Genomic DNA, 26,420 nt, shown 5'->3' with positions numbered 1-26,420 from the left:
TACAACTGAGACCCTTTCATGTAATAGATGAAAAGATAAGTACTTGATCTGATTCATGATTTGGACAAACCTTGCTCCAAAAAACTAAGTTGGCAACAGTAGAACGTACATCTGTCGTCTGCTCACCGCACAAACGTCAAACTGACCCAAATGTGTGGTTCTTCTTCCCCTTTCCACCTCTTTGCAAAGAAACAGTGATGGTTGACAAGGCTCGACTACCATTCACTGGATTTTTGCGGTAACTCTCTCATGAGTGGCAGTTCTTTCTAGGAGTGATTGTGGCCAAATCACTGAGCAGATTGAGAAAAAAAAAGAACGAAATGAACAAAAATCTAGATCAAAGGCATATTTTATTTGGGCGGAGGCGAAGAACTTAGGGTGGAGATGATAATGTCTGGCCGGTAACACTTTTGAAAAAGTCACGCCACGCCACTGATATATAATACCCATTTGCAGAAAAAGTATTGTGCTTTATTGTGAGATAAAGGCAATTTAGATGATGTATGGATTAGCTTTTTTAAAAAGTGGGACAATATGAATAATAAAAGTGCACCGATAGGCTTCCATGTCACCTCGGAGGTAAAAAGAACAGCCGAAGTGGAACGCGAATTCTCCTTGGATTGGTGACAAGAGAAAAAGAAACAGGGATGGGAGGGATCTCTCGTGGGAGGGGAAGTACGCCACCACTCCGTGGCACGGTGCCAGCTGCTCGCACGCTTCACCTTGGCAGGGAACTAGGGCTTTCAACGGCCACTCAAGTTCACCGTAGTGGTGGTTTTAACGAGAGTGAGTTTTAAGGGTTTTTAACAAAGGTAGTTTTAATTCTGTATATGTCGAGCACTATGAAGTGTTTTTAACCCAAACCTTTCACCCAGTATCCTTACATGACACTTCTCTGACGTGGCTTGATATTCCGAGCCGAAATACGACAACCTGAAGAAAGAAGCAGTAAAGCTTCCGAAACGTCGTTCACATAAGAATACATACTCACTTACGTAAGTAGACCAATTTCAATACTCTAATGTATTTTTGTTTCTCCATGCCCTACTTTTTAAAAAAGTAAATGTCTACATTGCAACTTCTTTTGCACTGCAGTCACCTGGAAACAAACATTTATTCAGGAGGGCAAGGAACTATTCTGGTTCTTCAAGAACCATTTGGAATATCGGTTATCGGCATAGGTAAGTTTTATATTGGCCCATCCCTACTAGGATTGCTTACAGTTACGAGAACGTCACGCCACTGGATTCAAAGCAAAACAACAAGTAACGCTACTAAAGTGCAGCATTGCACTTTAAGCCCTTACCATTGCATCTTTTGATTGTCCAACGCATACAGAATAAGTTGCGCCATTGGTGTGAAGCCAGTTCCCGCAGCCAGAAAATAGATTTGCTTGAAGTCCTTCATCACATTCACATTAAACGAGCCAAGAGGGTCACTGATTTGCACAGAATCGCTAGGTTGGAGTTTATTAAGCACAGGCGTAAGGGTACCGTCTGCATACACTTTCACCATCAGACACAGCATACCAGTACACTGTTGCGGGTCGACGTCTTGCGGAAGGGATTTTTTGTGGAGCGTAAGTGGTACTGGCGTGTAGCTCCTCACGATCTCGTTCCCTGAAAATATATGCAGAGTGAGAGATACAACTTAAAAGGCAATCTAAAGTTCTACATAAATGTTCATAATGTCTCTTGTTTGTACATGATCAGTGGCGATTGATTTGTGTTGAATTGTTGGACTTAACTAGGGCTGAACCGATAGCGATGTATTAATATCAGAAAGTATCGATTGGATTTTATTTACCGATACTGGCTGATACCTTTCTGGCATTTTAGTCTTTTGTGGGATCAGCAAACATTCCACGCAGTCTAATTATCCTGAGAATTATGCAAAATTTGAAGTTTAAATTAAACGGCAATGATATTGTGTGGAAAAACTGTATTTAGTGATTACATAAATTTTATTTTAATATTCTTTAGTAATTCATGAATATTTTGTAGCAAAACTTTCATAAATCGATGCCTATAATTGGAAATTGTTGCTTACACTAATATTAATCAATAGTTTAACTTTTTAATTATTACAATTATCAAGCATCAGTATCAGTGAGAATCCATAAGAGCATCATCATGGATATGAGTGTAATTTCAAAGTGGTATTGGTTCAGTACTACTTTTAATCACTATTTTTAGTTTCTATATGTACGTACACTATATAGCCAAACGTCACCAGACACGCAAGTGAACTTGGCGGTGGTGTCATGGTCTTGGCCTGTTTTTCCTGTTTTGAGCTTGGGCTTAGACAACAGCATGAGGTCCACACTGTGAGAACAGTTTGAAATGGGTCCTTTTCTCTAGCAGCATGATAATGCCCCTGCCCACAAAGCAGGATTTGTTGCATCGTTGTTTGAGGTCAGTGAGGTGGATGTGCTTAGCTGGTCCGCTCAAAGCCCGGACTTGAGCCCCTAAGAACATCTTGGAATGAATTGGAGCGTCGGTTGCGTGCCAGACCCACTCGACCGAAAACCACCCATGTATTATTCACGAGGCTACAGGACGAATGGAGAACGAAAATCACCAACAATATACCAGAAATTAGTGGAAGAGTAAATGCTGTAATAATAGCAAAGCGAGGTCCGACATCTTATTAGTTGAGGACTAAAAGTGGTAAATGTTGTAAGTGCCAAAAGTGAAAGCGTTGGGAAATCGCATCGTTCCGAACATCAGACCGTAAGAACGTGCACACTAGTGACCTCTTTACATGCCCTTTGAACTACTTAGAGGGCTACCAGCCACATTTCACGTTTACCACATTATAAAGCATGGCGCATTTCACAGTTTAACGTGGAAAACGGTGTTTGAATTATTGTGGCACTTACAGCATTTACCAATTTTAGTCTTCAATTACCTGGCTGGTGTCTTTAGAAGTTTAAAAGTTTGGGGCTGGCGACTAGAATTTTGTTGTTTCAAATATGTGTCAAACATGCCCGAACATTTCAATCCAACGTTCGTACATGGTTTTGGAAAGCGAGCCGATTGAAAACCCCGCGTCCATTCAATGCCGACACCATCTAATCGGCACAACAGTTCTGCAACTGTTGGGATGCTACCACTTTGGATGCACATGCAACCAAACCCAACCCATTTTCCCTGCTTTGCTTTTCCTCCACTCGGACTTGAGGTGGGGAGGGGAGGGGTAGAGTGAAGCAGACCGTGGCCCAACCGAGACTCCTTGCTTGTGCACGGAAAAACCCTGTTTTCACAGTTGTGAACTGCTCTCGCGCGTGCCAGTGTCCAGTCCTTGTTGACAAAAGAATGCGATAACTGCACTCGTGAAGGTTGGTTGACGTGGTAGTAAATTCGTTGTGTTTACCTATTTTTTTTTTTTTTTTTTTTTTTGGTTCGGTGGTAGTTGCCTGTGAGTGAAGTGGTTCCAGAGAAATACATACATCAATCAGCCTTCTGATTGATGGATGTGTATGTTCGATACGTGGATGCAAATGATTGGTCACATCAAGGAGGACATTTTAGGAGTAACAGAGCTTCCAAACTCTACTTCTGCTGGCTATAGAGTGCTATGCTATAGAGTGCTATCAATTACATGTATAATTTTGAGTACAAAGGAATTAACACATACTTATACATATTAAAAAGTATAAGAGAGTATAAAATAACATAAAAAATAGAAGAGAAATCAAAGGTTATGTCTGTTAATGAAAAATATGATCTAAGTACTCCTCTGTGCTGAAACAAATACTTCATTAGCAAGCTCTTTACTGTAGATTTAAATTTAGTTGGATTATGATTCTTGAATTCCTCTTGCAGTTTGTTATAAAGTTTTACACCTTGAAATCCTAGACCACTATGTGTTTTGGATGTGCGGACAGTAGAAAGGTGAAGGGAGTTATGCATAAGAGTGCTGTATTTGTGTATGTCCAGATTTTTTGAGAAGATTTCAGAATTTGTATGAATAAAGTACAATGTTTCTAATATGTACACACATGGAAGAGGTAATATTCGAAATTCATTGAAAATTTGTTTCGTTGGGCTTGAGAGGGATACATTTTTCATAATTTTTAATATATCCGTTTTTGCCAAATAAACAGTTTCTGCATTTTGGGTGAACTGCCCCAGAAAAAGATACCATATATAAGTACAGGATGAATCTGTCCAAAATATGTATACTGTCCTTAAATCATTTAAAGATAAAACATTTCTAAAAATTCTCATCATGTAGCAGAGCCTGCTTAACTTTTGAGTTAAAATAGTAATTTGCATGTCCCAAGACAGGTTTGTGTCTATCCATACTCCTAAGAATTTTATTGCGTTGCATTCTTCGACGACCTCAATATTAATAATTATATTTAAGGTTTTTGTTTGTTTTACTGGATTAAAATTTATTAGAACTGTTTTATTAACATTCAGGGAAAGCTTGTTGTTGTTTAGCCAGGTGTTTAGTTGTGTCGTTGTTGAAACGGAATTCTTTTGAAGTTCTATGATGTTTGTATCATCCGCAAAAAGTAATGTTTTTGGTTTATAGATCCGGCCGAGGATAAAAACTATGTGAATGCAGTGAGTTTGGTGCATTCAACTCATTTATTTCATCCCATGGGAAGTTTTGGTTCTTTGACACAAGCAAATAATGTCACTTGAACTCATAAATGAAAGTCAGTACAACATCGGAAACAAGCTGAAAAATCCCCTGAATTCTACTGACACCTACTGAAGACAATATTTTACTCTTTTATCAGAGAGATAGCCACATATTTATGGTGAATAAAAGATCAAGATTTCGGTACAAAAATCTGGCATATTTCAGGATGAAAAGCAGTATATAAAATGGCATTTCGGTGTTAAAATGATGAATAAAAACCTAAATTTGATTTACAAACTATAGTTACTACACAAAATTAACATTTCACTTTTAATAGCAAATTTATATAGTTATCAGAGACTTGAGTTTATTCCTGTGTAAAGGAGTCCATATTTGCTTCTCAAATATTTACAGATGAATTAATCAATTTTCTGTGATTTGCATAACTCCCAGGATAATTCAGACCTCGGAAGGTGTAGAGTCGATAAATACACCCTAAGTGTGTTTACGTGTTTACGAGTTTATTTCACATTTTGCAGTTCATTTCGTGACAAAAGGTGGTAGCAAAATGCACCCTTCACTTCAGAAACATGAAAAATTAACACTGCAATGTGGTATTTCACATTTAGCGTTTTTGTCAAAAACAAAATATGCATGCCCCTAAACATGATCATTCAAAAACCCTAAGAAAATACATCTAACAGTCCAAAATAACTTCATTTTTTTATATACAAGTGCAATTATACTATTTCACACCCTGCGATAATTGTTCTGGTAATCTATACAATTAGTACTATTAGTGTATATGGCCAGCAAGTGTGTATTGTTGCACGAGTGCCACAATGATTAAACTCACACCATGATCACAGGCTCTAACAGCAATTTAAAGAATGGACTGAGAATGAAATTGTTAGAGTGTACATCACCTATCACAAAGGAATGCATACATACATATAATTCACATAGTTCAATAGACTTACGGAATTATGAAACTATTCAGAATATCTAGACAACAGTGAAAGAAAACCACACAAAAATTCACGTCAATGCTCTAGAAGGAATTCTAAGGGTATGTAATTTTTCATATTTTGAAATATCCTACAGGTTTTTCGAATGGAGAGGAAAATTTGAAAAAAAAAAAAAAAAAAAAAAAACACATTCGCATGCCAAACGTTCAGCCAAGCCTTAAAAGAAAGTTCGTACATCAACAACAGCCACCGGTTGACCCTTCTTTAGAAAAGTCAATCTGCCACAAGATTAAATTACTTTTAATCCAATCTTATATTAACAAATAAATTAAATGTTTTAGGGTCACATTTCAAAATGTATAGCTTTATTAATTTTTTTCATGGCTTTCTTAGCACGTATTTGAAAAAAAATACTGGGTCCTGAATTAATTCTAGTTCTGTCTACCCTGCATGCTCTTAATTTACAAAAAGAGCTTGAAACCGAGATGAAACTACTGTATTTACGCATGTGTAATGCGCACCCTGGTTGGTTTTCGATGGGGAAACGTAAGAAACAATTATATCTCGTATATAATGCGCAGTACAATGCAGGTTCAAGAAATGGCCTTCTTAGTTGTAGGTCGTAAAGCTGTTGCTATGCTGATCAAGGGTGAATGACATCATACCTATTTCATTAGTCAGCTGTTGCTATGTGGACTAAGAGGAGAACATAGTCTTGTGTATACAATGAGTCGCCATTATTTTGGAGGAAGTTATTTTGACAAATACCGCTGATATGCGACCCATGTAACAGGAGGTGTGTGCTCGAATTCCACAAGAATGTCTCAAAACACTCGGACGCAAAGTGAAAAATCATGGGAAACAGCCATTTCACTTTCATAGTGTTTTCCTAAAAATTATTATTACTAAAGAAATCCAACCGTAACTTGTATTTGCGCCTCTTGATATATGCATGTTATACGCAGTGACATAGAGAAAACATGCATGGCTTCATGTTGGGCTGTCCGAATTATTCTGTGCATAATATGCACCATAGTTTTCGGGCACAAACATTTTGGGAAAAAGTGTGCATTCCACATGAGTAAATAATGTCTTAAAAAGCTAGAACTGCATACCTTCAACAACAGCTTTGACCTGAACGTGGTATCCTACCGGGATATGATTAAGTACTTGGTCCTTGTACTGAAGTAGAAACAGCCTTGTATCGTGAGTCACTTCCAAAACCTTAAACACCGTAAAAGTTCTGAACGAAGGCTTGCACTCCGAAGGATTCTTAATCGCACCATGATCGTCCTGAGGTTTACCGAACTGTTTCCACAACTTTTCTTCCTTCTTCAACAACACCACTTCCACATTGTTGCTCTCACCACTCACTTTAATACTGCACGGCCACCGCACTTCGTCTTCTAGAAACAAGTGTGCCACGTACACATATTCGCCGAAGTTGATGTGGACGGAAATGTCTCTCCCATTTTGCATAAGCACCCGCACTTGAACCACCGTCCTTTCCTTTCTCTTTGCATAGAAGATAAGGCTGATGCTTCGAAGCTTCTGGAACCAGTCCAACCGAGGCGGCACGGGACCATTATTAACACTAGATGTCGAGTCAGTGTCTTTGGTGGCTGGAAAAAAAAAGGATTTCAAAATTATTATTGCACATATACAGAGTGTTTCAGAAATAATTGTGGGGTTACAAAAAAATATTGCAAGTATTGAACTTACATTAATGAAACCAGTCCATAATGAATGGGGAACGCAAACAGTTTGTGCATGTTTGTTGTGTTAAGCTGAGAGTTCACATTCCTGCTGCTAGGCGACACTCAAACATCACTCACAGTATTTTGTTCAATGTTTTGGTCCCCCAAGATCACCAGACCTTAACACGTGCAACATCTTTTTTGTGGGGTTTCATCAAAGACAAGGTATTCATCCCACAGATGCCACGTCATATTGCATACCTAAGGGAGCCTATCAACGCAGCGATACACACTATCGACGGGCCCATGTTGATGTGAGTGTGACAAGAAGTAGACTACTGTCTCAATGCATGCCCTGTCACCAATGGTGCCCACATTGAATATTTGTAGGTGTAAAAAAAAAAACTGTTTGCATTCCTTGTTAGTTCTTTACTGGTTTAATTAACGTAACTTCAATTCCTTACTTTCAATAAATTTTTGTAACCTCTCAATTATTTCTGGAACACCCAGTAGCTTGAAAGATTACACCATCATGACAAGAACATAATATGACCGTATTCATTAAAACCCTAGTGAAAAAAACAAGCATGTTACAGTCAAATGTCAGATAGGCACCTGTAAATGTCTGAAATGGACCAAAATTAAATTAGAGATCACAGTCGAGAGGAATTCCAAAGTACTGTATTTTAAAAGTGGTTAATTCTTGATATTTTTAGCACCAAAGGTACCTGAAATTTCTTGAAATTCATTAATTATGGCGAATAAAAAAATCGAGATTTCGGTACAAAAACTGGGCAAATTTCGTGATCAAAAGCAGTATATAAAATGGCATTTCAGTGTTAAAATTTTGAATATTTGATTTAATCAACTTGATTTAAAAACTACACAAAATAAACAAAACAGAGTATTAAATTTAGTTCTGTGTAGAGAAGTCAATTTTTGCTTCTCAAATATTTACAACAAAATTAACAAATTTTCCATGAATTCCGTAAGTGACAGGAAAATTCAGAAATCTGAAAGCGCTGTGTTTGTAAATAGAATCTAAATTTCACTTTTAAGGGTTTACTTCGCACTTTGCAGTTCATTTCACATCATTTTGTGACAAAACATGGTCGGAAAATGCACCTCACACCTTTCAGAAACATGGAAAATGAACATTACAGTGTACTATTTCACATTTTTACTAGAGAAACAAAATTATATCTCACCGAAACCTTAATATATCCGGATTTTAATCATTGCGATGTGCTGTATGGTACAAATTTACAACGTAAAATATCGAAGGTAATACAAAAAATACAGAATTCCCTGCATTTGTTACGTTCTCTCGATCAGGAGAAATGTGCACATGTTACCCTTGCTCAATGCTTACAAAATTCCCAACAAGTCTAGGCAATGTCTTCTGCATGAATGCTGTTTAGTATAAAATATATTAAAATTACAAACACCTAGCTCCCTCCACGAGAAACTAACATTTAGAAATTCTATACATTCAAGAGGTTGGCGAAAAATCGACATTCCACGCCATTCTGCTGTCAGTTTCGAAGGCTCCTTCTCCCTCTCGTATATGCTCTTCCTGATAACATTTTATCTGCTACATCACCCAAAAACTTCAAAGAACGAGTTCCATTATTTTTATTATAAACAACAATTGAGCATTAGCTCATACAGTTAAGTAACAACAAGAACCAAGTAAAACCCTGCATTTTGCGAACACTTAGCTGACACAACGAATATTTCAAATTGTGTATAAGTTATTTTAGTCTCGATTTGGAAAGTGTGTGTGTGTGCGTGTTAATGTGTCTTTCATTGTATTATTGTATTCTATCTTAATTTTTTTATTATTTTTCAAATTATGTTAAATTCATTCATGTCATAAAAATATATTAACAACTTACGTATTGCGAGTATCTATGTTGCTTCTACGACGTTTTGGGACGCAACTGCTCCCTTCTTCAGGCTGTTCACTTTAAGGTTATACACAATTCATAACCGCGTCGACCTCTTATTAGGTATAGGATATGGGATTTGTTAAGTGTGTGTGGTTAAAAACAGTAAAAACCTAACACCCATAACAGGTGCACGTCATATTACCACGCTGTTTTCCTGATTAAAAACTGCTCCTGTTATGGGTGTTAGGTTTTTACTGTTTTTAACCACACACACTTAACAAATCCCATATCCTATACCTAATAAGAGGTCGACGTGGTTATGAATTGAGTATAACCTAAAAGTGAACAGCCTGAAGAAGGGAGCAGTTGCATCCCAAAACGTCATAGAAGCAATATAGATACTCGGAAAATGTAAGTTATTAATATATTTTTATTATGATTATGAGTAATTCGCACAACTTTCATCATGAATTCATTCATGTCATATATTTGATTTTAGTGTTGTATGTATTGTAACTTTTAATTGTCCAGAGTTTAGGTGGTAGAGCAGCGTAAGACCGAACATCGCCCTGTAATAAATGAAAATAACTTTTCTATTCAGTTCTATTTCTTGTTTCCGTCAGAAACTAAATATACATGCACCTACTATACTGATTCTTCAGCTGTAATGTTCGATATTAGAGCAACTGAAATGAAACAATTCAGAACAGACCATGCAGGCAACACCGTTCATAAGTACGACTCACCATTTTCTGACGAAGGAGACATGTCCGACTTCTTCTTTTGCTTCCCACAATTCAAAAAACCTAATCCTTGATAGAAGGAGCGACTAGTGACACTCGATCGTAGTCGACCCACTACACACTTTTGCAAGATAGATTCGTAGTTTACCCATGCATGGACCTAAAGATAAAGAAGCAAAGTTTAGTAATTTTATAAAATCAAGTGTATATTATTCCATAAAAGATGAGCATCAAAGAAAATGAATCGATAAATATTATAAATACAGGGTGCAGCAATGAATCGCATGATTTTAAATACTCCACACTTACAACAAAATAATACATAACAAAACATACAGAATGAAGGCAAAATGAATTACTTTATTCATTGATGAAGAAATACCACAAGAAAATACAAGTACAGTCACGGACACTGCCGGCTTGTAACGATTCGATTGAAAGTCAATGTATTCATTACAAGCCGGCAGTGTCCGTGACTGTACAATCCTTGCATTTTGATTTAGTTGAGACAATAACATTACTACAATGAAATATTTTCCTGTAGTTTACGGTTATTACAAGCATAAGAAAAGAGTTTTTCGTTGTGATGTTTCAGAAACAGACTGCTTCTTTTCACAGTTAAGTTTCTATATTACAACAATGTAACATTGACAACATCCATTATATAACAGATTTTTTTTTGTTTAAAAAATTGCTAACCATTGTTATAACTGTATCTTTAGTCAAAATGAAAATAAATGTCTGATGAAGGGAGCGTGTGTTCTCCTGAAACGTCACAACGAAAAACTGTTTTCTTATGCTTGTAATAACCGTAAACTACAGAAAAATAATTCTACAATGCAAGCAATGAGTACATACAAGAAAAACTATTACTACGATGACCTCCATTTCATTCCACACACTCTGTATCAGTGAGAATTTGAGCCACCTCTTCCCGATCCAATCTTCAAGTTCATTGAGGGTGCGTAGGGGTTGACTGAAATACTCTTGCTTTCAAATACCCCGAAGAAAAGAATCATATGCCGACAGATCTGGTGATCTGGCTGCCCAAGGAATATCCCCATTGTCTTCGTAAGATGCTTCTACAGCGAACGTGTGCTGTGCCCTGTTCTACGACTCCATCATAACTGAATTGGAAAGCAGGGGCTGCAAGGTGGTAGTCACGTGTCACCTCTCATGTAACAACTAGCTATATTCATTGTGTATGAAGGTTGTTCAAATTGAAAATAGACAGTGGCCGAGGAACAAACACTTTATACGAGTATAGTGGACATTTTGTAGCTTGTCGAGCTGCCATTGGTGCATGATGCTCCTCATCCCATCCTTCCTGTGGCTCTCCCCCTTCCGCCCCTCTTACAATGCTACAGTACAGGGTGGATAAAAATCATGATTTTTATTTTAAAAAATTATTTTTGACGATTTTTTAAAAATTAAAATCAGATTTTTTATTTAAATCGATTGTTTTATTTTTTTAAAAAAACATGCTTAAAATTGCTTGGCACCATATATATAGATATATGATTTTCATAGAAAGGCTTTTTGAAGTAAATGGCCCTGTAAAATATTTGAACAGTTTGATTACAGTAAATAAAAAATATATGTAAATATACATTTTTCTGTTTCTCATACTGTTCATATGAACCTACTATGGAAATGTTTGTTGAGTGTGTTAGTGGAACTATAATAATTTCAGTAACTCTTCTTCCAGTGAAAATAAAACATTCTGGATGTACTATATAATTGTAACCAAAAATATTTTTAGTCTTTGTAGCTGAATTTTGACAATTTCTTTAATGATAGTTTGCAAAATACAACCTGCCATGTGTATTTACAGTTTAATGATAATGACCCTATTTATGGTTTAACATGATTAGTATTTTGTATATTTTTCTACACAAAATGTTAGCTATTTTTGCCTATAAAAATTATTGAAGTTTATTTCAAGAGAAATTTGTTTACATTTCCTTTCGTATGAGCTTCACAACATCAGGGGGGTCAGGGGGGTTGGAAATTTCCATCTACTTTTTTCAATTTATGGCAATTTATAAACGAAGCACTTTATTTCACCTCATTTTGCATCATTGTTTAAAAATGGTCTTGACATATGAAATTTGGTACGAAACTTTCATAATTTGCAACACTGTATCTCTGTTAATTTGTAACTTTCAAACATTTTGAAGCTTCTTATACTACTGCATTTGCTGCTGCTACTGCTACAACTAGTAATAATAAATTAATAATATAATAATAATAACAATTTAAAATACCGATAATGCAATAATTATAACAATGAACCCCTCCTTGACAAACTTCTGCATATGCCACTGGTCCGTATCACAATATTTTTGAGGGGAGGGGGTGTCCTCGATATCTTCGATTTGTCCCCCCTAGGAAAATTTCTGACCACTGCTCACTTTGCAGTCACATGTGCATATCAAGTGTTCTTCCACAAATACAGGAAGTTGATCAGGCCTTCCCCAGACCAACACTGTCAATGCCTCAGGGCAGAGCTGGCCCTAGGTGGATGTGGGGCCTGGGCCCTACAATACAGGGTGATTCATAATTTCCTCTGGGGTTTCGAATGTTTAGCACAAGAACTATAACACATGCAGCAAAAGGATGAATATCAGTACATGAGGAATCTCTCTAAGCTTGCACTTGTAATGGGCCCCATCATGTAATTGTAGATTTAGCCGCTACGTGCCAGTATAACGCAGTTAACGCAAACATGGTATTCACTAGCGAACAGAAACCATTCCGTGTCTTAGAATGCACTATATATGAGTCGGTTGTGATGGTACGACGGAGATTTTACATAAAATAGCAAACAGACGCACCTACAGACAATTTGTGTGTGGTAAAACAAATTCAAGGAGATTGGCTGCCTGTGATACGTTAGGACTTGTGTGGCAGGAACTTCATTTCAGGATTGATGTCTACCGCGTTACCACCTGTAAGGTACGTTTCAAACTTGTAGTTTTTTCTTTGTGTACTGATATGCACTTTTTTGCTGTATGTGTTAGTTCTTGTACTATAAACTTTCGAAACCCTGAAGGAAATTATGAATCACCCTATATGGAAAAATTTTCAGAGATTTTTGTGCCTTAGTCTGAGGTAGAGGAGTCATACAAAAATTATTACAACTAATTTATATCAAACTACTATTTTACCTATCAATAGTAGCAAGTTTGGATCACATCTAATAATATTCTCTATCATAATTTCTGGTAGTGACGCTGTAGGGAATTTACATAGTTTCATATAAAATATGAGGGCTATATTTTCAACCTCCGATTGATGCCGTCAGGTAGTCCGTGAAGCCCTAGGAAGCTGGGCGTTACGCAGCGTGATTGGTGTCTCCTCTGCCACTACCACCACCTCCACCAAGGCCACCGCTTCAGTTGAAGCTGAGCGACGGGTGCGTACAGATGTCTGCTACAATAGACTCTCCCGCCAAGTGCGAGGTGTGTTACTGGTTGACTTTATGAAGCCAGGGACCACAATCAGTGCGGCTGCATACTGAGAGACATTGTGCAGACTATGCAGAGCCATCCAGAACAAACCGAGGGGCATGCTGTCTTCGGGCATTGTTTTGCTTCATGACAATGCCTGACTGCATGTTGCTGGGTCAACCCACGACCTTCTTCAACGATTCCATTGGGAAGTGCTTGATCACTGCACCCCAGTTCTGGCACTGAGTGACTTCCATCTTTTCCCGGCGATGAAGAAGTGGTTGGGACGACGGCGCTTCCACACCAATGAGGAAGAGCTTCAGGACACCTTTTTTTGCAGAGGGTATTGGATAAATGTCTGAATCTTCTTCGTGATTACGTTGAAAAGTAGATTATACGTGTACATAACTTTTGTCAATAAATCCATTTTGCTATTCACTGTGGTTTAGATGTCATGCCCTATCGGAAGTTGGAAAAAAAAAAATAGCCCTCGTAATATTTTCAGGTCACGATTTCATCCTATAAATTAAACAAATAGTGCATATTACCTATTTTTGATTGAAATATTTGAACACTATTTTTATGTAGAAAGTACTTTGTTTTTAAAATATAATTTAAATAATTTTGGATATTTTTAAGTATGCTTTGTCGAAACAATCCACAAAGTCAGGAAAACTAAAATTATTTCCTTAATGCTTGGATGGAGCTTTGGGCAGTGCCAGGGCATCTGTTTTCGAATTTTCCTCTCCTTTAAAAAAAAAAAAAAAAAAATGCTATGGTATTCCAAAATCTGAAAAATAATATCTGCAGCATTGACGTGAATCTTCATGTAGTTTGCTTTTGCTGTTGTCCAGATATTCTCAATAGTTTAAGGGCATGCAAGACCGTCTCCGCCCGGATTTTCTTTCTGAGTCAGTGTTGCCAACTTATCTCTCTTGGAGCCAGATCTGGCTCTTTCGTGCACTCGTTTGGCTGTGAACTGGGGTGCCTGCCCCCGTGCCTCACTATGATACCATCACTGGTATCACATAGACCAACTTTTGCCATGATTATACATTTTGCACGTGACGTGATATTATTATATTGGCTGCGTCGCCCCATCCCCTTTTATATCCACAGCTACTTTTTTATAGCGCCGTGTTGACATGAAATTGGCATAATATTGTTATCAGGGAATCCCTTATTTTCGATTTTGTACAACGATGAGATGGGTGATGCCACCGGATCTAGATGGTGAAAACTAAAAATAAATTGTCATCAATTTAGAGTTAACGGTAATAGCAGCGCCCCACCCCTTTGACAACTAACATTACTCTAGGAAGCATTTCGTAAATCTAGCTCCTTGAAAGTCAGTTAACTCCATTTTAGGTGAAATTTAGCTGTATTATGTGCACCAGGTTTGGCCAGGAGGTAAGGACAAATGCATTGGTCATATGGGAGTATTTTTTGATTTGTTATCTTGTGAATATCAAACTTTCGATGGAATAGAAAATGGTATCAACGGAAAGAGGGCAGTTTCAAGAAGTGATTGCCCAGCAGAAGAGTCGAAACTCCCATGTGATTAGCCGTAACTTGATGTTGAAGTTGATTCCCCATAAGGAATACATGGGATTCCAAAAATTCTTATTAGTCATATTTTTTACAGGTCGTATCTAGCTCAATAATCAACTTTGAAAAATGCTTCGACCTGTCACATGTGGCGAGATTCATACTCTCTCTTGTACACCTACGTTTTTCTTCAGTAGCGCATTGTCCATTCCGACGATATTCAAATAAATGCACACATGGTGCATAACTGTATCTCTTCGCCTTAATAAGCTTACATAGTCCCAGATGACCTGGCATTGACCAAAGGTCTGACTGGACAGCATCTTATAAACTCATACACAATTATTGTCATCGGATGTGGGGCAGTCTGCGAGTTCCCGAGTTTCCCCTCCCTAGGACCAGCTCTACCTCAGGGCATTTACAGAAAATGTCACTATAATGAAAGATAATGATAATAAAGAACACAAAATGAAAAACCTGACTTCTAAAAACAATTATCAAATACCTGACTGAAGAGCTCCGTTGCATCAGTTCCAACACCTCGCATCAATTCCTCCCTTCCACCTGGATGGAAGTCCATGTAGTAGGTAACATTGTAGACTTTACCTGAAATAAATACAGTGGACTAATTAACTAATAACACAATGTTTTTAAAATGAGAAACATGAAACCATAACACACAAATATATGCGATAAAATTACTTGCACAGTGATACAGACTAACAACATGCATCAAAACTTTTCTCAATAAAAATGAATTAACCCTTTTCACACCAGAACAAATTAGATACATTTAGGCAGTAGCGTAGCATCCTAGTACGCCCATACGCCCGGCATTCCCTGATTTAAAATTTTAAAAATTCATAAATGCTGTAAATATAAAGTAAAACGTGACTAATTATATACATGTTTGAGCATTATGGCATTATAAAAGCTATTTTTCGCGATCCGTCTACAACGCTCCACTAACAGCTCCCCTTGTAGCATTTCTCTAATGTCTTTTCTTGCCGGACGCCGGCTAGGTTTGGCGTACAGGACCATGCCTGCCTGTAGGCAGAGAGAAGGAGGGAAAGCTTGTGCCTTGGATCTCTACAGCACGGGCGAAATGCTCTCGCCATACGCAGGCGTACGGAGACCTGATTGGTTCTAGGGGCCATGTGACCTTTCCTGCCTTCCGATTCAAGGCGCTGTACTTCCGATGCAGACGACAGAAGTAGAATTCCTACCCGGTTTTTCGCGCTCGTGCCTCTGCTCATGCTGTGTGATGCTACAATAAGCAATATTGACTGACGTATCTTTAATGACCCCTGCATTGTGTAATTTATTGCAAGAACAGTGAAGTGCATTAAAAACTAAAAGAACAAAACAGTTTTTTTGTCAAACAAGTTGATAAAGTCCTCGCGATAGAAGTTGAACCTGTGGCTGCTCTACCACCTAACCCACAAAACTATTTATTTAAAAAAAATATTTTTTCGTTAGTATCTAACTGCCTAATATTGTGCCAGTGGAAATGTTTAGCATTCGTTTCAAAACTCTTAACATCGTATGATCTCTTGACAAAATTATTTTAAAATGTTTATCAGCATTCTCAAGATACAATAAACAGTGGTCTGAAACTCTGAATTACTACTAATAGGCACTGTTACGTCAGTAGAGTGTACGATTGTTGGATCATCCACCCACCTTCGTGTCAGAGTGTTTTGCACAGCGCGCTAAGATGCCAGAGGTTTCCGGTTCGAATCCCGGCCTACGCATGTTTGTTCTTTGTGAGTGTCTCTTCATCAACTTCATCAATAACATCACTCATATTCATATTTGCGATTAGCCAAAAGTGGTAGAAAGCGAAATAAAATAAACCAAATCAATCAGTAGTTGTATCATCCACAACAATGAAGTCTACTGTTGTTCTAAAGGCGCTTGTGATTCAGGTAGGTTTTTTAATTACTTGCGTCATGCCAAAAGGTTTCCTTGATTATAAAATACTGTTTTGCTACACATGTGTTACGTGTGGAGCAAAATACTCCGAATGGTGTGCGGTGTTTCTGCCTTGAGCAATCTAATTAAAAATGTATAAAACACCAGTGCTCCAAGCATTTGTTGCACACTGAGGCATCTTATTTTCTACATAAAACAAGCATGGATCATGTTTTATCGGAACCCGGCTGACTTAATGTAATAAACACAATGAGATTGTGATTTTAAATAGACAATAGATATGTCGGCTAATTCCATAAGTAAACTCTTAAGCAAAAAAAAAAAAGGCCTACCCTTCCTTCGAACTTGGCGTTCCCATCCGAAATGCTCATGCTACGCCACTGCATTTAGGATGCTGCTAATACCAGCCTAGGAATAGGACTTTTGATTAAAAACTCACTTATTATCATGGTCATAGGCAGAAAACAATTTCGGGGTGGGGTTCATTCATAATTGTTCTCATGGGCGTCACCAGAAATTAGAATAATAAGAAGTAATAACAATACTTATATAATAATTAAAATTTCATAATAATAAACCAAGTTCATTCCAAAATAATAACAATAATTATTATTATTATTGCTGTTGTTATATCCTTGAGGAGGCTTACTCAATCCAGCAGATGAGTGAATATGCAGCACAAGTTTTTTTTCTTTTTTTACATTTCATTCAGTGTGTACTGAAATGCACAATTATTATATTTTGTTATTACATTTAAAATACCTTCACGATAGAGCTTTAAAAGATAGATGGAAATCTTAGTCATAAAGTTCTTGTTGTTTGACATTAAAACTTAATTTTTTGAATTTTGAAAACTGTGTGTGTAGCCTGGTGCATGTACTGTAACCTCAATCACAAACGTAACATGCTACGAAACTGGAGATCCTAGGTTGGAACTCCTGTCAAGGGGGAATTTCAACTTTATCAAGGTGTGAAAATGGAGCGGTTGCGGGTTGGCTGTGATTCTGAGAATAAATGCTGTTTCGATCAAGTTTCAGAATTCCAAATGTCTTAAAATTCTAGCTCGATCGTTTCAGCACTGACTCAATGTTGTACTTTTGTGAAGCTTTGAATAATTTTTTTGAAAATGGGTTACAGATTTTGGTTTCTGAACTTCCATTAATCCATCTCCCTTTAAATGCAGCCATGTTTATTATAATAAACTTATATTAAGATATACAAAATCATAAATAACATCAAAATATTTGTGGTTGTTCACGTGTACAGATACAAACACAAGTACGATTCTATGGATTATAGGGCCTTCCCGATGGCACAGTGGTAGCACCGTCGCCTTGTAATCAAGAGCTCCCGGGTTCGATACTCGGTGGAGGCATACAGTGGTTCAGATCTCACTTTAAACTGTAGTGACCGGTCCTGATTATCCTTAATGTGCACAAAGTGGACTTAAAACACCAAATCAATCTATCAATCAAACTATGGATTATAGCATAAGAAGAGGGAGAAGGGAGAGACAGAGAGATTGATTGATTTGGTGTTTTAAGTCCACTTTATGCACAGTAAGGCTAATCGGGACTCGACCTACAGTTTAAAGTGGAATCCGAACCACTATGTGCCTCCACCGGGTATCGAACCCAGGATCCCTTGATTACAAGGCGACGATGCTACTACTGCGCCATCGGGGAGGCCCTGAGAGAAAGAGAGAGAGATAGAGCGAATGCACTCGAAATGCTACTTTTGATTCTTCATAGCTGTTTAATGAATTCCTTTTGGCCATAATAAAATCACTTTCCAAATGTTGTGCTTAATATTTTCTTTTGACACTCCACTTAGGAAGATTTGTTTCTATGTCTTCTACAGATAATATCCACTTTGGAAGACCGGAGTCTTACACCTAGCATACCATACTGACAGATATCAGCGATGTTTGGGGGCAAAAACTCACGACTGTTTCTAAATAAAAAGCAAATACTTTTACAATACATGGAATGAACACACTGTTCTGGGAATCTAAGGAGCAAGCGAACGAAAACAAGTCTCTCTGCGGAAGTACACTGATTCGAGGGGGCTTGACCAATGAACACTGGACAGGAGAAGTTAGTGCAGCATGCACTGCTTTGCTCCACCCAGTCGTTTTCTCCCCTTATCTTCCATCGGCCTTGCTCCACACAAAGACAGAGTATAGTTCCGGGGATATCAAGCTGGTTCAGCCATTTGTGGTTGGAAGAGAGAGAGAGGAAGGAAGGAAGAAAGAATGTGAGAAGTGTTCCTTACAGAGATTTTGCTTCAAAGTGGAAATTTCCTTCAACCTTTATGTGGGGGAGAAGATGTATGGTCAAATTAGGGGATGCTTGTATTTTTCAACATGGAGACAACGCAGCAGGTATATGCAGGAGTATGCTTACACAAATTATCCTAGCTGGCAAGGAGCTTTATGTAAATTTTCTTAACTGGGAGGAATGAGTGAATGTGTCCATTGTATTCAGGAACACGCAAGCAAGAATGGATGTGCACAACCACTGAAGGGAAAGGGTTAATAAGTAATTAAATTATTGTTACATGAACTAATATCATCATCATGAGAAGTACAACCATTTCTGTATTCAAGCGCCAGCCTCAGTGGTGTAGTAGTTAGCACACCATGATACGATGCTAGGTGTCCTGGGTTTGAATCCAGGCCTAGGCATTTGCGTGTCCCTTCATCATATCATCAATCATCCTCATCTTCACAATTAGCTAAAAGTGGCAGAAATGCAAAGTAAAATAAACCAAATCAATCAATCAATTCTGTATACAAGTAAAGCACTTTCATAAATCACTTATTTGCAAAGCATACAAGTTATCACTTCCACTTCAGCAAGCTCTATTTTTGCTTTGATGCAGAAACCCAAGCAAAAAACCAAAAGGTTACAGGCAGGAAGTGATGCCAATCGCTCCCTCAGCCACTGAATTCATTTCCTGCTTCCAGACAATTACTTGCTGTCTCGTCGTCTTTCCGCGTAACTGCCCAACGACAGACACCAAACGTACCCGAAAGCCCTCACCGAGGTCGCCATGGCAACCCGACAGCATATGGACTTAGGAAACAATTAAATTACCTCAATGCAGCCTCGCTACGGCTTTCAAACAATTTCGACGAGCAAATTCCATGAACAAACATGGACGGGGAGAATTGCACCCAGCATTTTCCATCTTTGATTCCCCCTCCCATACAACAGCACATGCAGATGCTACCTTTCATTAAATTTCCCAGAACCCTGCCATTTCAACGAACTTATTACCCTTTCTGTCTGCTGTTTCCAGAGTAAAATTAATTCATTTCCAATAGCACTGGCAATACCTATGCAACCAATAGACCTAAAATGATAAAGGATTTCCAAGAGTTGACAGAACAAATAACATTTGGAAAAGAAAAAAAAACCTTTGAGCCAAAACTCTTTTATAACTTCGACATTTCAACGTGATTCAAATGCATCTTCTGTAAGAGTTTTGTTTGAACACAATAAGTGGTACAGGTACATAAATTCTTTGATCCAAATTGTACCTTGACAGACCCAAAATTATTAAAAGAATCCTTTTTTTCAATTTCAATTTTCCTTTAGTAAAGGGCGAGGTTCAGCCTGCGGCTGCTCTACCACCTAACCCAAGTGGTTACATATACAGGGTGACAATTAATGAACTATATGAAATAAAACCGTCAGAATTTCTGAACGGTTCGCGTAATGACGTCCAAACTGCGTGGCTGGCCACAGGGCATGATGGGAATTTGTATGCATATGCGCACGCAACGTGTTGATGTCGGCCATTTGCAAGTGAAAATGTCCTGGAGGAGTATTTTGGGGACCGCATTCTGGCTCTGGGGTACCCAGAGGCCACTGGAAGGGGGCTATGTTAAGGACAAGGTGTACAGAAATAACCCCAAAACCATTGCCGAGCTGAAAACTGTCATTCAGGAGGTCATCGATGTTTCGACACTTCAGCGGGTCATGCAGAATCTTGCTGTTCGTCTGCCCCACATCATCGCCAGAGATGGCAGACATCGAACATGTCATAACCTAAATCCGAATGTCTGTAGTGTCGTTTACATGTGCAATACAGTTTGTGTACTACGTGGTTTGTCACTAATTTCCGTTTTATTTCATATAGTTCATTAATTGTCAACCTGTACATATTCTACATACTAAATGTTGGTACAAATAACAAGCAAACAAAAAAAACATAAAAAAGACACAAAAAGGAACACATACAAAATTCAGAACAAAAAAGAGAACTCAAAAAAAGGAAAAAGATTGAAAACAAATCCACAAAGGATAGGCTACACAAATTAATTGACAGAATAGTGCTTGGTGTGATATAGTTAAGACTAATACAAATTAATATTATGTAAAAATATATAAATGTTCTTAATATACAAGAAAGGACAAAATATCGTCATGGGTTGGCAACATGTAAGGGGGAAAGTAAGCAAGCAAAATGACGAAAATGAAAATAATTGTTTTTAGGAAGTTGGTTGAGAAGTGAGAGCTTATTATTCGTGAGTGCTGGAACACAGATATTGTTCATTTAACAATAGTTTTTTTTTAGTTCGTCTTTGAAGTTGTTGCGATTAGTGAGGGACGTCATGGAAGGAGGAAGTAAAACATATGTTAGCTAGAAAACTCAAGTGCATATGTATCCTTCACATGGGCTCTGTAATTAGGTATGTACCTGTTGAGTTCGATAAATAAATAAATAAATAAAATAATCAGATTACGTTTTAATATTCCATTTAATCCAAACAATTCATGGTTGCACAGTTTTCAAAATTCCCAAACTTAGAGATCCATGTCGGAGGTCACACAACATAAATGTATTACTCAGTCTCCTCCCCAACTTTTAAATTATGAACCAGGTGTGTGAAAGTTAATAACAAAGTGAAAGAACTATGCCATTGAAAATACTAGCCTCCGCAATGGTGTAGTGGTAACGCTGTCACCTTGTAATCAAGAGATTTTGGGTTCGATACCCAATGGAGGCACATAGGGGTTTGGATATGACATTAAACTATCGGCACAGTACCGATTAGCCTATCTGTGTATAAAGTGGACTTAAAAAAACTTAAACTTTCAGTACACTAATAACTGTTTGAATTGTAAAAATATAATGAAAAGGGTAAAAAAAAAGTAAAGTTCTCCCCTGTGCTTTGCACAACGCCATGAAGGCGAATAGGGGGTGTGGGGTTAGAGCCGCACACTTTCTCGATCTCGGCCAAAGCTGGGGGGGATGAAAAGGGCTGCCCTGGATATTCACTCATGTGGTGGGTTGAACAGAAAAAGTCTCCTCAAGGATATAACAATATTATTAATTACAATAATAATTAGGGCTGAACTGATACCTCGAACCGGTTCCCACCGATACCAATACTTGTAAATTGAAAGTTGTTCAAAATATTGGTTAACAATTGTGTGTAAGTATTCCAATCTAATTATATGCATTCATTTACCAACACTTATGCTTTTAAATAATCAAGAATTAAATCAGATTATTAAATTACATATTAGGTTATTTAGATACTCAGTTTTTTCACACAAAACTGGTGCAAAATAAAAAGAAACTTCGAATTTTGCATAATTTCCAAGATAATTAGACTCATTGAATTGTCGCGAGGCATTTTTGCGCATGCCTTGAATAAGTAAAATCCAGAAAAGTATGGGCCGGTATCGGTAAATAAATTTCAAGAAAGGAAACAAAATATATGTACTGAAGGGTGAAGCTCATACGAAAGGAAATGTAATACGTAAACCACAAACACACTTAAATTTCTCTTGATTTAAAATTCAATAATTGTATAGGTAAAAATAGCACACATCATGTTAAACCATAAATAGTGTCATCATCATTAAACTGTAAATAAACATGGCATCTGATATCTTGCAAACTATCATTTAAAAAATCGCCAAAATTCAGCTACAAAGACTATAAAAAATATTTTAAGTTACAATTATAGAGTACATCCAGAATGTTTTATTTTCACTGGAATGAAAGTTACTGAAATTATTAGTTTCATTAACACACTCTGTCACGTACACAAACTGCATTGTTGTTGTTTGATGTAGAGGATCATAGATGGCAGCATGCAAAAAGAACGACGCATATATTTGATGATGCATAAAGCAGCTTAGAAAGTGGGCCAGAGATGGCAGCACCCAAGAAAACTTATACAATTGTAAATAGAGAAAAAGGTAAGCACTGATGTGGTGAAATAATGATTGTAGATATTAATACTAATTATAATGAAAGAAATAAATGAACTTAGTACAATAACAGGATATAAATAAGGTGGAAAGGGTAATTAATAGTCAGTAATACCATAAGTGATCATTATACAAAAGTAAAGAAGTCGAATTGTAATTACGATTCTGGGTCTATTACGGTTCCCACGAACTGAGAGTTTCGTGCGGCTTTTGGGTTGTTTTTCCCAGGTGTCGCGCCATTTCACGGCAGGCACCCAAGCACTTTTGGTAGGCGCATCTATTGCAGCTCCAAGTTAAGGTTAGCGCCGGCCAGGCGGCGATCTTTAACTAACCCCTTTCTCTTTGTTTGTCTGGGAGATCGATTTTCTTAATATTTCCGTCAAGGATAAGATCGACAAAGAAGAAAAAATACACAATAGGTAATAATTACAAGAAGAAGAAGCCTTAACGATTACAAGAAGATGCCCAAAGAAGAAGATTGGCTACAATTAATAAGAAATAAAAATAGAAGAAAATATTGTATGAAAAGATTTCCAAAGTTATCTAATATTTTTACATGATTATTCAAGAATATATTACGAATTGTACCCTCCGTAGTGGGTTAAATCTATTGTCTCTTTCCATATATTCGTAGTGTTAGTCACCCTGATCTGTACCCAGAGGTATCTCATTGTTTCTACCCTGTGCTAAGCTGGCAGATGCTCACGTCAGAGGACGTGGCAACTCAATAAACATTTCCATAGTAGGTTCATATATACAGTATCAGAAACAGAAAAATGTATATTTTAATATTCTTTAATCAAATTGTTCAAATATTCTATAAGGCTCTTTACCAGAAAAAGCCTTTGTCAAAAAATATATTTGTATGTCTGGTGCCAGAAACTACAAGCAATTTTAAGCGTGTCTAAAAAAAATCGATTTAAATCAATAATCATAATGATGCTAATAATTATTGTTATTGTTTTTGCTATCAAATTTTATCAACAGCTTGACAACCCCCCTTTTAAAAAAACGTTGGGACTTGAATCTGGAACCATTGGTGGCAAAACCGCGAGTCTGGCGACTACTCAACTTGCTCTGCCACCGAGGTGGCTGCAAGCACGTTATAGTTAGATGCCTTAAAAAAGTAACAGTCAATTTAATTGTAGTGTCACTTGCGAGGAATGGTGCTTCACAAACACAGCGTCGTCAGATACGAATAAAAACTTCGCAGAAAATAGAACAACCGTTCCCTTACCTGGAACAGCTGCAATTATGTTATTTTTCTAACACCTCACAAGCAATGGCACTTCCTAGAAATTCACATCGCATTATTTCTCTAGAAGCTTTCTTTGAGTATCCTGAATGAATGCAACCCACGCAACAGTCATTAGTTTTCGCGGTCAGGCATTGTGTTTGCGAATAATTAATCGAGGAATGGGTACTATTCATGGAATCGTTAATGGAGACAGGCGACGAATGTCGGATAAACAGAAATCAATTGTTTCTCCTGGTCTGGAAACGGTGAATGGTTTCCGTTCCTAATATCTAGATCTCACGTTCCTTTTTTTAATAACGAAAATATGGAAATTATACGTAAAAGTAACTAATATATGCAAAAAATATGTGCCAAAAGCTGATGTATACGTAAAAATATGGGGAAAAGTAACATCTGACGAGCTTACATACCACGACCCGCAAATACAATACAAGATAACATTGATTTTAACAGCATACGAAGATATGCATTTACGTAAAAATCCCTTTCCTGGAAATGACTGTTGTCTTTTTGTAAAATAACGAGAGAGGGGCGGGGAGGGTAGGAGAGAGAGTTGAAAATTAATATTCACTCTCTCTCGGTTTCAGAAAGAGAATGTCATACCAAGTTGCCTGCAATAATTATCTGAAGTGAGTCTGCTGAATACTTTCCTCTTCATGCTATTTTTCAAAATTTAGATCCTCAGCTCTTCAATTTTCTAGTCTGTCTAGATATCAGCGCCAGCGGGGAAAAAAACTTAATTAAACAACACAAAGAAACACTCCGCCCACATTATATACCTGCGGACAAGCTACTCACCGCATCGAATTCGCAACTTTTCACATATGCACAAGCAACAGGTACCCCATGGCAGTGAAACGTACTGAAACGCTGAAGTGCTGACTTCCGTAAGAAATGCTGACCGCGTGGAGAAAATGCTGAACTAAAAGAATTCTGTAGAAAATGTGGAAAACGACGAACCTGTTACCAGTGAAAATTCAATTCCGGTCCTGGACCGTAAAGAACCTTTTTATCTATAAAGCATTTCAATTCGGTCCAGGAACCTTTCAATGAAACATTAAGAAACTTGGACGGAATTTAAATTGTGGGAGAAAATAGGTTCGAGTCCTCTTACGGAACCCAATAGAACCCATTACAATTTATGGGTTCCGGAGGGTGGCCCTCGTGATGGCAGATCTCACCCTCTGTGGAAGGTGTGAGGTCGAGGGAGGTTGATTTAAAATAAACACTTCTGCTGTGCACTGAACGTCTGCTGCAGTACACACCGAAACAGAAGTTATATTCTGTCGAGGAATCTGTAGAGCAAGGAATCGCATAAAGGTAGACAAGGGGAGAAAGCGAGTGGGCGGAGCGAAGCAGTGCGCGATGCTGCAAACGCCTGGTAGCTGCAGTTTCATTTCCCCCAACTTTTCCTTTCAGGCGTTCATTGTTATTTACTTCGCTTCTTTTGCCACTATTGGATAACTTGCCAAGATGGGGATGAGTGACGATGTGATGAAATTCATGGACACTCAAACATCCATGCCCAGGCCGGGATTCGAACCCGGGACCCATGGCGTCGTAGCGCGATGTGCTAACCACTCCGCCACGGGGGGCGGCTTCATTGGTCGAGCCCCTCTCGAGTCTGCGCAGAGACTTGTTTTCGTTCGTTCGCTCCAGAGATTCCAGAGACAGAATATGCATAGAAAGCCACGGTAGCTGATGAAGTATTATTTTGTTATTAATTTATTTATTAGTTACTTTCCGTCGCTTTCTACCTCTTCAATGATTGATTGAAATAAAAATTATCGGTGCTTCAGGATGCTACGCCCCTCCGTGTATGTCCCTTAGATGCACTATTTATATTATTATACCACGGCTACAATCAATGCAAATCAGAAAGAAGAAATAGCCAAAGGATATGAGAAAAATGAGAGTCTATATTCTGAAAATCCACAGTTTACAGAGATTATATGTTCGAAGTAATATGTACATAAATTATATTATTTTGCAATGGAATAAATTTAGCTTCTTCTTCTTCTTCTATGACCTGGCCTCCTCCTTCTTTCTTCTACTAATATGAATTTCTTCTGTGGGAAAAGGAAAGGCTTCTTCTTCT

General features: G+C 37.7%; 1 protein-coding gene across 2 annotated transcripts in view; it reads right to left on the bottom strand.

The window, feature by feature from the left end:
• LOC145997486 (cytochrome b5 reductase 4-like) overlaps window positions 1-26,420 on the bottom strand; it is a 162,879-nt gene that overhangs the window by 20,647 nt on the left and 115,812 nt on the right. For both annotated transcript variants that reach the window (XM_083134588.1, XM_083134589.1), the window contains 4 exons: window positions 15,402-15,502; window positions 9,900-10,056; window positions 6,680-7,186; window positions 1,307-1,619 (listed from right to left, as the gene is read on the bottom strand). In XM_083134588.1, the coding sequence (XP_082990714.1) occupies window positions 1,307-1,619; window positions 6,680-7,186; window positions 9,900-10,056; window positions 15,402-15,502 (1,078 nt within the window). The remainder of the gene's footprint in view (window positions 1-1,306; window positions 1,620-6,679; window positions 7,187-9,899; window positions 10,057-15,401; window positions 15,503-26,420) is intronic.

The sequence above is a fragment of the Lepisma saccharinum genome, chromosome 13 (genome assembly GCF_977018435.1).
Source record: "Lepisma saccharinum chromosome 13, izLepSacc3.1, whole genome shotgun sequence".
In the NCBI taxonomy this organism is placed as follows: Eukaryota; Metazoa; Arthropoda; class Insecta; order Zygentoma; family Lepismatidae; genus Lepisma; species Lepisma saccharinum.
This window is presented reverse-complemented; position numbering and strand designations above follow the sequence as displayed.